This window comes from Anguilla rostrata, chromosome 19 (genome assembly GCF_018555375.3).
Source record: "Anguilla rostrata isolate EN2019 chromosome 19, ASM1855537v3, whole genome shotgun sequence".
Taxonomy (NCBI): Eukaryota; Metazoa; Chordata; class Actinopteri; order Anguilliformes; family Anguillidae; genus Anguilla; species Anguilla rostrata.
Window position 1 is genome coordinate 5,784,140 of NC_057951.1, and position 14,070 is coordinate 5,798,209.

Genomic DNA, 14,070 nt, shown 5'->3' on the forward strand with positions numbered 1-14,070 from the left:
TTTCGTCTTTCTGGCAGCTGGCCTGGCGAAACACAACAAAGCCCCAGACCTGTCAATAACAGGAACGTGCGCCGCAAACCGCTGTCTGAGTCATGAGGAATGCATTCGAGCATTTGATTCGGGGAAAAATATGATTTCATTATGATGTCAGCCCCTTTGGAAAAGCTTCATCGTTACTGCCTTTGGGGGGGGGGGCAGTCAGGGGGCAGGGGTTATTTCATGTGACCAGCCAATGACGGGCCACTGTATGTTGACACAGACCCAACTCCCTGTTCAAGCTTTACTGTACAATATTAATATTGTGATGTCATCACATATGGAAGTGGGATCCAAACCAATAACAGAAATGAAATAATCAACCCTTCACAAAATATTGGCAAAAAATGACTTATTACTGCTACTGTTATTCCATAATATATATATATATTTTTAAATACACAGCTGTGCTGAAATATATTTATCACTACATTTTCCAAAAAGTCTGTACATTTACATCCAGTGACCTTGGATGAAAATACCTTCACTGGCAAACTCCGGTAGAATAACGTCGATGTGAAAAGTGAATTAAATGTAGATTAAGGTGCAGTGCATAGAGTCAAAGAAAGACTCCCCCCCCCCCCGCCCCGCTCACCTCTTTTCTTCTGTCGCTGTCCCTCTGGACGAGCCATCGGACTGAGGCCTGGGGAGACTTGTGGAGGCACTCCAGAAAGGTGGTGCTGTTCTTCACCCCGAACTGGACAGTCTCCTCGGCGTTCCTGTAGGCTACAGCGAGACCGCGACCGCCACCATGATGATGATGATGATGATGATAATGATAAATATTGTATTATTATTTTCAGTATTATTATCATTATTATCATACAGCAGCCCTTGGGCAGTGTGCCTGCCTCTGCACAGCTCAACAGTTGTCCTTCTGCAAAGCATTTTACGGTTTGGCTGCACCAATCACAGTGTGTGGCCTGAGGAGCTCCAATAGTCATGTGTCTGTGTCACTCGGTATTTGTTGATTTGCAGAGAAGAACAACATCTGGTGGGCAGCTCTGTTCCAGAAAACGGCTAAAGGGCGGACATTTTGGCTCTGGACCACTGATAGAGTGAATGAGCCCTCTCTGAGATCACAGATCTGGTTCTCTTCCTGTTTCGGTTTTTATCCTGTTTGGAATGAGGAGATAGTCGGGAAAGTGTGTATGTATGCGTATGTGTGCTTGAGCGGGTGCCTGTGTGTGAATGTGCATCTGTGTTTGTGTGCGCGTGTGCACGGGTGTGTATGTGCGGGTGTGTGTGTGAATGTGCATGTGTTGTATGTGTGTGGGTGTGTGTGTGAATGTGCGTGCATGTGTGTGTGTGTGTGTGCGTGCATGCACCTGCGTTCATGCTTGTCTGGATTTCTGTGAGTGTGTGTGTGTATTTATGTGCATCGGTGTAATTGCCACTCAAAATAATGGAAAAAGGCTCGCGTATTTACTCGCTCAAATTAATTGTTTGCTATTTCTCAAGCTGACTGGCAAATACTTTTCTCTTATTTTCAGTGACCTGCTTCCTAACAGACAACTTTCCCTCAGTTTATCGTTCAGCATTATGGCGAACACATGCTGCTCATCTCAGCGGCATTCTGACTATCTTCAGTCTCCTACCTTTGAGGTTGAATCCTCTGCACTGTGTCAGTGGGTTCCCATGAATAATGTCCTGCCTTCTGCTTCTCCTGCAAGACACACACGCACACACACACACATACACCAAAAAAACAAAAACAAAGATAGGTTTGTCTACTTCAGTTACAGAGCACGTCCATAGTGATTAAAACCACTGCGTTTGCATAGCGGTTATGAAGGCGCTACATGCTGCTTATAGCCGTGTAGCGCTTATGAAGGGCCATTCACACGCACTCTGTTCTTACACCGAGCGGTTTCTAAATCTCTACATCTTGATTTAATTGCGACAGGTAAGGAGAGATTTTTCGATTTCCTGCGCCGGGGCCGGGTTTCGCTTTGTTTTTTTGGCTCTCTCCCCCCCCCCCCACCCCGAACGAGAGGCGGGCTGTGTCAACACTTTCTGGGCGGACACGCCCGAACGCGCGTGGTAATGTTTTTTGCCGAATCTCCGCTCGGTCGATGCGCCAACCGCTACGAGGCCTCCTGGACAATAAGAAAAGACGTCCGAACTCCAAACCAAACTCTGCTTCATTTTCTCTAGGCTGGAATTGTTGCTGGTGTGTGCATAAAATAGTGGAGGTGGCGGGGGGGGTTGGGGGGGGCGTTTGAAATCACCCAAATACCACCCCGGTCGCTGTATTGGCAGATATGTGACATCAGTGGGCTGTAATTTGCTTTCGTATTTCAGTACTTCTTCCATTCAGCTTACGAAGGGGAGAACTGGACGAGCCGTCGACCGTGAGTTATGTGGGACTGGCTCTGAAAAATAACCTAAAATGTGTTTTTGGTTACAAAATGGGGTATAATTGCACCTATAATATCCAACAAAATGGTGTAGGCGTAGGCTACTTTTGGTTGAGTTGCACAGACGTATCACAGCCATTCAGCAAATACTCTCGTGGGATTCAATAATTTTCCATTCCTCCGGCCAGTAGGTGGCGCTGTGGGGGAAGTGAGGGTTAAGGCAGGCTGCGTACCTCTTGCCAGTGGGGTAGAAGCGTGAGCAGCTGAGGCCGTCCCAGGCGCAGTACGGGTCCCTGGCCAGGCAGCAGTCGGCGCAGGCCGAGCCGTAGGCATGGCAACGGTGCAAAGACACCTGGGAAACTCCGTGCTGCGAGCTCACGTACAGCTGTTGCTGAAATTAAAAAGTTAAAACTATATGAGTGACCGATGACATTAGTCATAACGTTAAAAACAATCCCTTCTACCAAACATAGAGAGCAGCAAGGAAGAGGTATTGCAGCAACAGAATAGTGCAAACTTTAGTCAGATTGCAGACTATGGGGAAACTGGAATTGACCAATCGGGACTTGACCTTCACTTTGACCAAACAATCTTAATATAAGAATATTTACATAAAATTTCAAAACATACTTCATAAATAGGCGTAAGAAAGCACTGTATAGACCAGGAGCTCTGTCATATTTTTTGCAAAAAATGAACTTATCACGTTCACAGTCACCTCATGCTCTCTGCTTGTACTCATTCAGTTACAATAGACAATTCTCTATTTAATCTTCAACGCGACCTGTGCCATTTCACTTCGCAACGCAAGCTGTGAGGTCGACCATCACAAACACATGGATCTTTTGAAAAAAAGGAAAACCATCATGATCATAGATAGGTCATTGTCTTCTCTTACCTTTTTTGGGGAGGTTCTTAAATTCGTCACAGGGGCCCCATTCTGTTAACATAAATAGAAATAAGTGTGCTTACATATTGAGATAAGCTGAGCGGCTAATGGTCACTGCAGCACATTCCAACTAAAACACTGTACCTAGGTTCTAAAGCAGGGATTGCAAGCTCAAATCCAGGTGGGCCGTAGTGTCTGCAGGTTTTTGACGTGTTCCTGCACTTCGGTGCTTAATTAAAGTCATTTTTTTGGAAACAGACCTAAATTAGCCAATGATTGAAAGCGAACTCACAAAAAAAAAAGACCTGCAGCCTGCCAGGACTGGAGTTTGAGACCCCGGCTCTCTAACATCCACTCGTGCTGCTCTCCTATCAGTATGTTTATCGACGCATCGGGCCAAATCTGACGCTCCTTGAAAATGTCCAGACGCGGCCTGGAACTTTCCGAAAGCTGAGGTTTCCTTCGCGGCGTTATCCCGGACGGTTGTCCCGGAAAGAAAAGGTCGGCTCGGTCCGCACCTTTGCGTTTGCGCGGTGGCCGACGTCGCTGGCGTCCGTTCTTTTTAAACGCTTTCTTCTGTCACCCGCGCGGAGAACCGGAACCGTTTTTTTTTACGAAAGCGTTCGTCTGAAACGCGCGTGGCGAACGAGGAACAGACCGATGTTGCGTCGCGCGACCGGAGAGCGTCGGAAAGCAGCGTCTCTCTCCGAAAGACTCGCGGCGGCGCGTCTAGATCCTTCATGGACTGAAATCAGCATTTATGATTTTAATAAATAAACTGCTCTCACTTAGTAGTTCTCCCTCAGATGGAGTACATTTTCCACTGATACAGTACATTTCCCTCTGAGTACATTTCCCTCTGATAGAGTACATTTTCCACTGATACAGTACATTTCCCTCTGATAGAGTACATTTTCCACTGATACAGTACATTTCCCTCTGAGTACATTTCCCTCTGATAGAGTACGTTTCCCTCTGATAGAGTACGTTTCCCTCTGATAGAGTACGTTTCCCTCTGATAGAGTACATTTCCCTCTGATAGAGTACATTTCCCTCTGATAGAGTACATTTCCCTCTGATTGAGTACATTTCCCTCTGATAGAGTACATTTCCCTCTGATAGAGTACATTTCCCTCTGATAGAGTACGTTTCCCTCTGATAGAGTACGTTTCCCTCTGATTGAGTACGTTTCCCTCTGATACAGTACATTTCCCTCTGATAGAGTACATTTCCCTCTGATAGAGTACATTTCCCTCTGATAGAGTACATTTCCCTCTGATTGAGTGCATTTCCCTCTGATAGAGTACGTTTCCCTCTGATAGAGTACGTTTCCCTCTGATTGAGTACGTTTCCCTCTGATACAGTACATTTCCCTCTGAGTACATTTCCCTCTGATTGAGTACGTTTCCCTCTGATACAGTACATTTCCCTCTGAGTACATTTCCCTCTGATTGAGTACGTTTCCCTCTGATAGAGTACGTTTCCCTAAGACAGAGCGCATTTGAACCCTCTCGGACTAAAGCCTAAATGCGATCACAGTTAAAATGAAAGCTGAGCATTTTAATGTGTGCGTGGACTGAAAGCAAGCAAGGCTCGGACCTTAAACACCTCCAGCTCCTCCAGAATCAGGTCGTGACCCAGGGAGTGGTTCGTGGGGAGAACCACCAACTTCTGAACGGTTCCTTTGTCTGAGGAAAAAAAAACGGAAGCGCGTCACTAAATCAGGGAATCAATTAGTGATAAATTAATCTAATTTGATAGCATTTACAGGGACAGGAGGCTTTTAAAAAAAGAAAAATGTCTTTAAATCCTGAGCTGAGGAACAGAAGTGCATGAAAAAGGTAAAACAACGGACATGTGGTCTGTTTGCCCGAGAACTTTCTAGCGGGAGAAGAAAACATTATTTGAACATTCTCTTGGAAATCCCCGATGAAGCCTCCAGAAACGGCGAAACAATAGCCGCCGCGCCGAAGCCTGCGTTTGACATCACTGGCGCGGAGTCAGGAATCCGGGGAAAATGTGGAACTCATAAACACTCACAGCTGTGAGCTGTTCTCCCTGTCACTGACAGCAGAGTGTCTATACTGGCCTCTGTCACCCTGAGTCCACCCATGATCCTCTGTGTCTACCCATAATCCCCCTGTGTCTACCCACAATCCCCCAGTATCTACCCATAATCCCCTGTATCTACCCACAATCCCCCTGAATCTACCCACAATCCCCCTGTATTCACACCCAATCCTCCTGTATCTACCCATAATACCCCTGTATCTACCCACAATCCCCTAGTATCTACCCATAATCCCCCTGTATCTACCCATAATCCCCCTGTATCCACCCACAATCCCTCGGTATCCACCCATAATCCCCCTGTATCCACCCATAATCTGATAGCAAGCAGCAGGAGTGAGCTTCTTCACTGAAGAATTTGCAAATTCTGAATGCACTGAAATATTAAATGTTTTCCAAATAAAAATCGCTACTGCTGATTTCATAACCGTCTTTGAGGTCTGTATCTACGATTTCTACAGCGGTTCTGTCGTGCAAGTCTCTTCACTAGCTCGTGTAGTGCCACGCGGTGGTCAGACCTGCCATTGAAGCAAAGCGTTTGACTTTCCCAAATGTTACCTGTCCCCAGGAACAGGACCTGGTAGCGGCCGTCGGTAGCGGTTACCAGGTCCACGGCGATGGCGGTGTACTTGTAGTTGGCGTTCGTGCGCACGACCAGCGGCCTCCTGCTCACGGGGTAGATGGGATTGAACATCATGGGGTGGTGCCTGACGAAGGTCACCACGTCGTCGGGGAACTCTTTGGTGGTGTGCATGTTTGGGGTGAAGGCTCCGCCGGGACACTGAGGGGGGGGGGGGGGGGCAGAGAGGTTGGGAGGGGGCGGATCAGTAACCAGGCCCAACTTCATCCTGATTGGCTGAGCCACCTGCCTATCAACAACCGTAACTATAGCAGCAGGTACGGTGCAATTAACCATCAGTTAAACCCTCTGGCAGGGTTGGACGGCTTAACCCCGCCCCCCTTGACTCACCGTGCCCGGCCGGGGGAAGGGGATCCGCCCCTGATAGGCCGTCCACTGGAAGTTGTCTCTCTGGGCGAAGGGCCCGTTGAAGACGGTCAGGACGTCGGCCATGTTGTACACGCAGACCGCCGAGCCCTTGAACACCGAGCTGGGGAGGAGGAACACGCTTTTCACCAGGAGCAGCGCAGTCGTCAAGACAACAACCCCACTTGACCCCAAGGAATGGGCAGCATTTCCAACACAGGTATTTGAAATGTGTATGTATCTTTAGCAAAGCAACTTCCACCTCCTCCATTTTGACTGTAATTTTTCCGATATATATTTCTCTCTCTCTCTCTCTGTCTCTCTGTCTCTCTCACTCTCTCTCTCTCTCTCTCTCTGTCTCTCTGTCTCTCTCTCTCTCTCTCTCTCTCTCTCTCTCTCTCTCTCTCCGGTCAGAGCATCACGAAACGTTTCGCAGAGGGGGGGAAATGGGAGCCGAGTGCGGAGTGCGAGGTTTCGTCGAAGCGTTTCTAAATTTAAAGCCGCGGTCTCCTCCGGTCACACCCTCGCGCCCCCCACCCTCCCCAAACCCCCCTCCCCTTTTCCGACCCGCTGCGCTCCTGCCAAACAAAACAGGGCGCCCCCGTCGAAGCTCCGGAGGTTCTCACGATGTCACCGTTCGCACGCCCCTGGCGGGATTCGACGCGTTCACGCGGAGAAACGCCCCGCCGCTCCTGGGCGGGAGGCTAACGGCGCCGCCGGCGTCAGCCAGCTGCCAGCTGTCACTAAGCGCCCGTCCAGACACTGCTGCGCTTCCGTGCCTTAGGGCCCGTCTGACGGAGGGTGGCTAGCAAGCTAACGCGTTCACATTCGGCCAGCAGAGGTGGAGAGTCCAGGGGACAGGACGTAAAAGTCCTTCCCGTGCGTTTCTTCCAACCCCGAACTCAGCCGGCTGATTTCACTCATTAGATCCACCACCTGGCTGAGGAATTGTGCTGATTAGCAAATACAGGTGGTTGGAACAAAATACCGGGGAGGATTTTTACTTTCTGAACCTGGATTTTTCACCTCAGTTGGTTAGCTAGCTACTGGCTAGTGCCTCACATGCAGATTAGAGACAATCCAGCGCCGTGTCAGGCCTGGAGCTGAACACCCTGAGCTGAACACCCTGTGGATTCTTCACTTCCTCCGCATGACCTGGCAAGCTCTTCCACACATTGTTAAGTCTGCGCGTCAAAAAAATACTTCCTGACATCCGGGTGGCATTTGAGCCGAGCCAGTTTTCCACCTCCGTCTCCCGACGGAACTGAACCTGGAAAATCTCTTTTTCCTTCACTTTGTTAGTCCATTTTTTGAATTTTAAAAACCTCAGTCAAATCCACCCCCCCCCCCCCGACCTCCCTTTTCCTGAGTCTGGGCGTTGGGCTGGGAAGGAAATATGTCTGCTTCTGCTCTGCTTCTGCTCTGCTTCGCATGCGAGTCTTCGATTCCAGGACGTCCCTAATACGGCGGGGCCGGGGCCTACCTCGTGGACGTGAAGACGGCAAACAGCAGGGTCTTCTTGGGGTGCTCCTGTTCCAGTAAAAACACGCTTTCTGGAAAGGGGGAGAAGAAAAGAAAAAAAAGAAAAAAAGTCAGTTTGCATTACTGGGGCAAGGCCTGACGGACGGACGGACGGACGGACGGACGGACGGTCCCCGCCCTCGTCGCCCAAAGCCGAGGCGGAGCGAGGCTGCCTCAAAATAGATCAAGCAGATCTCCGTTCTGACAGTTTCATCAAGGGTGACGACGACGACATTTAATACGCAGGCGTGGAGCAGAGGCTCTGGCGCAGCTAGCGTCTTTCATTACAGGGAATGAATTTATAGAGCTGGATATTTGCTGGAGCAATTCAGGTTAGGTACCTTCACCCAAGGGTACTACCGCAGTGCCCCACCAAAGATTTAAACCTGCAACCTCTGAGTTACTAGTCCCTAACCACTATACCACAGCAATGGCTCTGATTTTTAATTCTATCGCTTTGTATCTTTAGGTGCGCACAACATCGTAAAGGAAAAATATTTTTGGCCAGACACGAAGCACTCAGTGACCCATATGTTCAACGATAATTTAACTCTGATGGTTGTAAAACTTGTAAATTAACAAGAGAGATCGAATGCACTGTACCAGAGTTAAATATACTCTGTCAGAGTTGATTCGACACTGATGATCTTGCTGTTTATCTTATTGGCTGTGACGGGTGGCTGGCGGTGGGTGTTTGGGGGAGAGGGGAGCGGGGCTTCTGACCGAGCTCGTCGAAGTGCGTCTCCGTCCCGTCGGGCTCCTGCACCACACACACCATCCTGGCCTTCAGGAAGGTGGACCACTTATTCACCAGACTGCGCTGGCCCCCGACGTCATTCTGAGAGAGAGAGAGAGAGAGAGAGGGAGAGAGAGAGAGAGAGAGAGAGGGGGAGAGCATGACAAGTGGAGAGAGAGAGAGAGAGAGAGGGAGAGAGCATGACAAGGGAGAGAGAGTGAGGGGAGGGAGAGCATGACAAGGGGAGAGAGAGAGAGAGGGAGAGACATGACAAGGGGAGAGAGAGAGAGGGAGAGAGCATGACAAGTGGAGAGAGAGTGAGGGTGAGGGAGAGCATGACAAGGGGAGAGAGAGAGAGAGGGAGAGCATGACAAGGGGAGAGAGAGGGAGAGAGCATGACAAGGGGAGAGAGAGTGAGGGGGAGGGAGAGCATGACAAGGGGAGAGAGAGAGAGAGAAAGGGAGAGAGGGAGAAAGAAAGGGGGAGAGTGAGTGAGAGAGATGGGGGAGAGAGAAAGAAAGATGGAATAACAGAGGGAGAGAGAGAGCTGTCACTGCTATATCTGACGAAAACAGTGTTCGCACATGCATACACACACACGCGGGCACACACACACTCACCGGGCACACGCGCGCCACCATGCTGTGGATGTGCTTGACGTTGCCGCAGCCGTCCGTCAGCCTCTCCCGGAAGAAGAAGTAGAGCTTGGCGTCGTCGGGGTCCGAGCCGTCCGCGATCAGCTTGGCGTCGATGAACGCCGGCTCTGAGGGACAGACGGCCGCGTTTTTAAGATCGCCACTCCGAGCTTCCTCGCTTACCTCGGGGGACGCGGCCTCTGATTGGCCGCTTCCGGAAGCTTCCTCACCGCTCAGCCACTTGGAGTTGTGCTGGTCCGTCCTCACGGCGTTCCTCCGGGTCAGGCTGCGGAAAATGGCGGCGTCCGTCCCCATGAAGTCGATGTACATCCCCGAGAACAGCTCCTGGTCTGGGGAGGAGAGGGCCAATCAGCTCGCGGCTCTGAAAGGAAACCGGACTGCCACCCGTCCGTCCGCAGGACCGCGCAAAATACCATCGCCGTCGACTTCCTCTTCTCCCCAATATAAGTCTGACGCATATGATTAAAACTACAATTCCCATGCATTTTCAACTGCCAAAAAGCCCTGGAAAGAGCCATTTTGGATGTGTTGTCTGAGAACCCTATTGGTCCGGGGACGATGGGAAACTTATTGACGAGGCACCCCGATCCTAACCCGATTCCGCAAGGCTCACGAAAGACAACTCTAAGGCGTTGCCAGTGAAAACCGACTCGACGAGTCCTGGAACGGTTTCCGGAATCCTCTGCACCGGTGCATGCTGGGTGAAAGTGTGTGCGATTTTCCGTGTCAGAACTTTAGCGGGCTTGTTCTGCGTGAGGCAAATTTTGCCCCTCCCCCTCTCCGCCCCACCCCCATCGCCCTGTCAGTCAAACGAAGTGACTGACTTTGAGGCGCATTTCACCCTGGCAACAGTACGAACAGTAAGAACACAGAGAGTTGTTAATGTGTGGAACAGTTTGTGAGGTCATGCAGTAGAGGCAGAGAGCCTCTGGGGCGTTCAGATCCAAGCTTCGTGCAGTGATGGATGCTCTCTCGTCTGTGGGCAAATAATAATGGGCTGAACGGTCTGTTCTCATTACCTCATCTTATGTAAGAACTCCCTACACTTTAGTTCTCGTGCCAACTTTTCACGGTCTAGTGCCCCCTAGTGCTCACATTTAAATAGGAACTCCAGCCAAGAAAGCCTAGGGCCTGATTTACTAAGACCATTAGCTTGTGCAAAACTAATAATGCAACCAATGACTGATGCGAAACAAATACCGAGCCCAATCATTGGTCATGTTCTTGGCTTTGCGCGTGCTAGAGGTTATTCACATGCTAAAAGTGTTAGTAAATCAGGCCCCTAATGTAATGTCTGTCCTCTTCATCTCAAGAATAATTGCTTATTTCAAATGTGCCACATATAATAATTCAGTCCACAGCAAAGCCCCGCCTAAAACGATGATGTCACCCGGGTATAACGCCACCCCTTCTTCTGATTTTGGAGAACGGATTCGGGAAATTTTGCAGTTCAGAGGAAATTAAAACCGGACTCTCCAAACACTTGGAGACACTGCGTAATGGTGAGAAACCTGCTGCTGTATTTCTGCTGTATTTCTCAACTGTTGATCTGAAGACGAGCGGTTACATCCCGATGACATCGTTGGCTTCAAACGGTCTTTCCGCAGAAGAGAGATCTGGTTTTGACCCGGGCCGCAACCAATCACTCCGAGAGAAAGACGGAATGCGCCAAGTTGCGTTTTCCGGGCGCTGCCCCTTTAAGACTTCTCTCCCTCCGATCGCTCCGTCGCTCTATCGCTCTATCGTCACTTTGTCGCGTCGCCCCGCTGGCTGCGGAGCGTGGCGTGGGCCCAAGGGCCTCTGGGAAACGCGAAACCCGCGCTGAGGAAAAAAGCTAGCGCCAACGGTTGACAGCTAGCGTGAAGCAGAGGTGGGAAAGTCCAGGGGTCGGAAAGTAAAAGTCTGTCTGCCGTGTGTTTCTTCCACCCAAGAACTCAGTTCTCACTAATTAGTTCTACCTCCCGGGCCAAAGAGTTGTGGTAATCCAGAGCGACTGGAACAAAATAGGCACGACTTTTACTTTCAGGCGCCTGGATTTTCCACCTCTGGCGTGAAGCTTGCTCGACCAAACGCTTTCCCTGGGTTCAAATGCTTTTCAGAAAACGGCTGCAGTCTGTAAGATGCTGAAATGTTGGAAAGAGGAGGCGTTGATGCGTCAGCAGACCTGACGAGCCGCCCGAAGATAAGGGTGGAATCGGAGAGTCCGCTCGCGGCCGGACCGCGCCGCTTCGGTTTCCAGGCTCGCCGCGTGTTTTCCCAGCTTATTAGGCAGACTGCCTTACCCAGAGTCACTTTACATATAGTTTTCCACTTAATTGGGAAAATAAACTTATGTTCAGATGATCTTTGACTGATAGATTAACAGATTTTTCTGTTCTGGGAATGAAATAATATAGTCTGCCTTTGATTGTTTTAGAAATTTTTTAATTTTTTAATCATTTTAATTATAAATTGTACACACACACACACACGCAGGGTTTGTTCCTGGCAGGTTGATTGCAGAGGTGTCCTAAGCCAAGTGAACTTGACCCTATTTGGCCCTGCAAACCTTATGGGCGGCGGCGGGGTTTGGGGGGTTGGGGGGGGTTGGCGCTCGGGTATCTGAAAGCCGAGCCCGACCTGCGATGTCACGCACAGGCTGCGACCATGGCAACCAGGCGCCAGCTCACCCACCAGGGAGCACACACAGGCACTGCAAAGGCAGGGGGCTAGTGTGTGTGCATGTGTGTGTGAGTGCGTGTGTGTGTGGGGTTGTGTGTGTGTGAGTGCGTGTGTGTGTGGGGTTGTGTGTGTGTGTGTATGTGTGTGTGCGTGCATGAGAGACAGCGTGTGCCTGTGTATGAGTGTGTATGCGCGTGGGGTTGTGTGTGTGTGTGTATGTGTGTGTGAGTGCGTGTGTGAGTGCATGTGTGTGTGTGCTTGCGTGCTTGCGTGCATGCGTGCGTGTGTGTGTGTGTGTATGTGTGCGTGCGTGCGTGTGTGAGAGAGAGCGTGTGCCTGTGTGTGCATGTGTGTGTGAGTGTGTGTGTGAGTGCATGTGTGTGTGTGCTTGCGTGCATGCGTGCGTGCGTGTGTGTGTGTATGTGTGTGTGTGTGTGCGTGGGGTTGTGTGTGTGTGTGTGTGTGCGTGGGGTTGTGTGTGTGTGTGTGCGTGTGTGTGCGTGCGTGCATGTGTGAGAGAGAGCGTGTGCCTGTGTGTGAGTGTGTGTGTGCGCGTGTATGTTTGCATGTACATATGTGTGCGGCTGTAACAGGGAGTTGGGTTGTTACGGTCATAAATCTCCCCGTGTAAATAATTCAGGAGGACTCACTCAGCATGACGGAGACGGTGTTGATTTGGGGACTGAAAGAGCATCTCCCCTTCCCCGATTCGATCCGAGAGTCGATGTGGAACACCTGCTCCTGCAGGACACGAGAGGAGAGGGGGGAACGGAGAGACGAAGATAAAATCATAAGTATATAAATATTTTAATATTAATACCATTTCAATATCAGAAAGTGGCAATTCATTTCTCTATATTTCAACAGATTGTAGAAGTGCTGCAATCTGGATAATACAGTTTATTGGCATGCGCTGTCAGTGTGTTCCGTGTCCAGGGGGTTTCTGGGGAATTCACGCTTGCAAGGCCCGATTATCTTTATGCCGTTCCCGCCGGTGACATCCAGCAGCCGGTTGGTCTGGTGGTGTTTCCGCGGAAACCCGCCCTCTCACCGACCCGGTTTGGAATTCTGGGGAATTTCAAGCCAGGAATGGGCCAAAAATACTCTAAACTGTATCTTGTTTCCAAATACAGGAATGCCGTCCCAAACAAATACATCAATGAACTAAACACAGTCCAGTCCATCCCCGTAGGGAGACACTCTGCAGGAAAAGATTCCGGTTCGTTCTAGAGAAAGCCTGAAAGGCGCTCGGGCTCCGCCCCCTCAGCGTCGCTTCAGTTCCGTATCCGAGCAGCGCGCGGCGGATGTGGGCGTGGCCCCCCGATCGCCGCGATCCTGCAGAACGCGACAAAGACCCGCCTAAGCGCGTTTAATAGACGCAACGCGGCCCGCTAGCCTCTTTCTCGCGCGGTTTATAGCGCTTAGCCTAGCGACTGACGCTTCTGCAGTTTTCCCTGTGGATAACAGGTGGATTCACATGGGAGGGGTTCTGTGTGTGGTCAGACGCGTTTGTGTTTCCTGAAGCCGCCGCCCGTAAACGCTGGGCTTCCGCGAAGAGCCGCCGCCCCGGCGGAGGGCCGACCGACGCCTCCCCTCGCCGAGGAGACAAACAAACCCCGACCCCGCTTACCAAAAAAAGTCCGTTACGGAAAGTCAGGCGGCGGCGGCGGGGGGGGGGTTTGTTAGCGTCTCGGCCGCGGCGCGGAGAACGCGGAGCGCGAGCGTGAGCGAGAGGGCGGTTTCCTCCCGGGGCGAACGCTGGCCCTCGTTGCCGGCCCTCTCCAGCTGGAGCTCGTCTCCGAGACGGGCCGCGGGAGCCCATTGGCCGATTCCGTCCGGGGGTGGGCGGGGTTTTTCAAATTTGTTATCGCGGTTCTGATTTGGCCTGACGTCAGCGTGGCCTCTTATCGAGCCAACGGTGGGGGAAAAGAACCGGTGAAAAACATCCGTGAGTACGTGAGTTTGGCAACAGTGTCTGAAAACAACAGGTGGTGGAAAAAAAACTGAAGAAAATTAAATGTTAGAGTTCAATAAAGAGGCAAAAAACATAATGAAGCCAACTTTGAATTCCAAATAGTCAATATTTATATATTTTTACAAATAGTGCAAAGATAACAATAGACAGTGTTCCTTGTCACTTATTTTTTTGGGCTACT

General features: G+C 50.5%; 1 protein-coding gene and 1 long non-coding RNA gene across 6 annotated transcripts in view; both read right to left on the reverse strand.

The window, feature by feature from the left end:
* LOC135245461 (uncharacterized) overlaps positions 1-14,070 on the reverse strand; it is a 277,471-nt gene that overhangs the window by 234,734 nt on the left and 28,667 nt on the right. The gene's annotated exons all lie outside the window — the stretch shown is intronic.
* Positions 1-14,070, reverse strand: part of LOC135245840 (semaphorin-3C-like) — a 35,605-nt gene that overhangs the window by 4,479 nt on the left and 17,056 nt on the right. For all 4 annotated transcript variants that reach the window (XR_010327416.1, XR_010327415.1, XR_010327414.1 and 1 more), the window contains exons 7-18: positions 12,565-12,655; positions 9,463-9,582; positions 9,218-9,360; positions 8,585-8,699; positions 7,824-7,893; positions 6,326-6,464; positions 5,914-6,136; positions 4,885-4,973; positions 3,295-3,336; positions 2,630-2,787; positions 1,635-1,702; positions 632-762 (exon numbers count right to left, since the gene is read on the reverse strand). Coding sequence is in view for 1 of the 4 variants with exons in the window: in XM_064319174.1 (XP_064175244.1) it covers positions 632-762; positions 1,635-1,702; positions 2,630-2,787; positions 3,295-3,336; positions 4,885-4,973; positions 5,914-6,136; positions 6,326-6,464; positions 7,824-7,893; positions 8,585-8,699; positions 9,218-9,360; positions 9,463-9,582; positions 12,565-12,655 (1,389 nt within the window). In the remaining 3 variants the exon portion in view is untranslated. The remainder of the gene's footprint in view (positions 1-631; positions 763-1,634; positions 1,703-2,629; positions 2,788-3,294; positions 3,337-4,884; positions 4,974-5,913; positions 6,137-6,325; positions 6,465-7,823; positions 7,894-8,584; positions 8,700-9,217; positions 9,361-9,462; positions 9,583-12,564; positions 12,656-14,070) is intronic.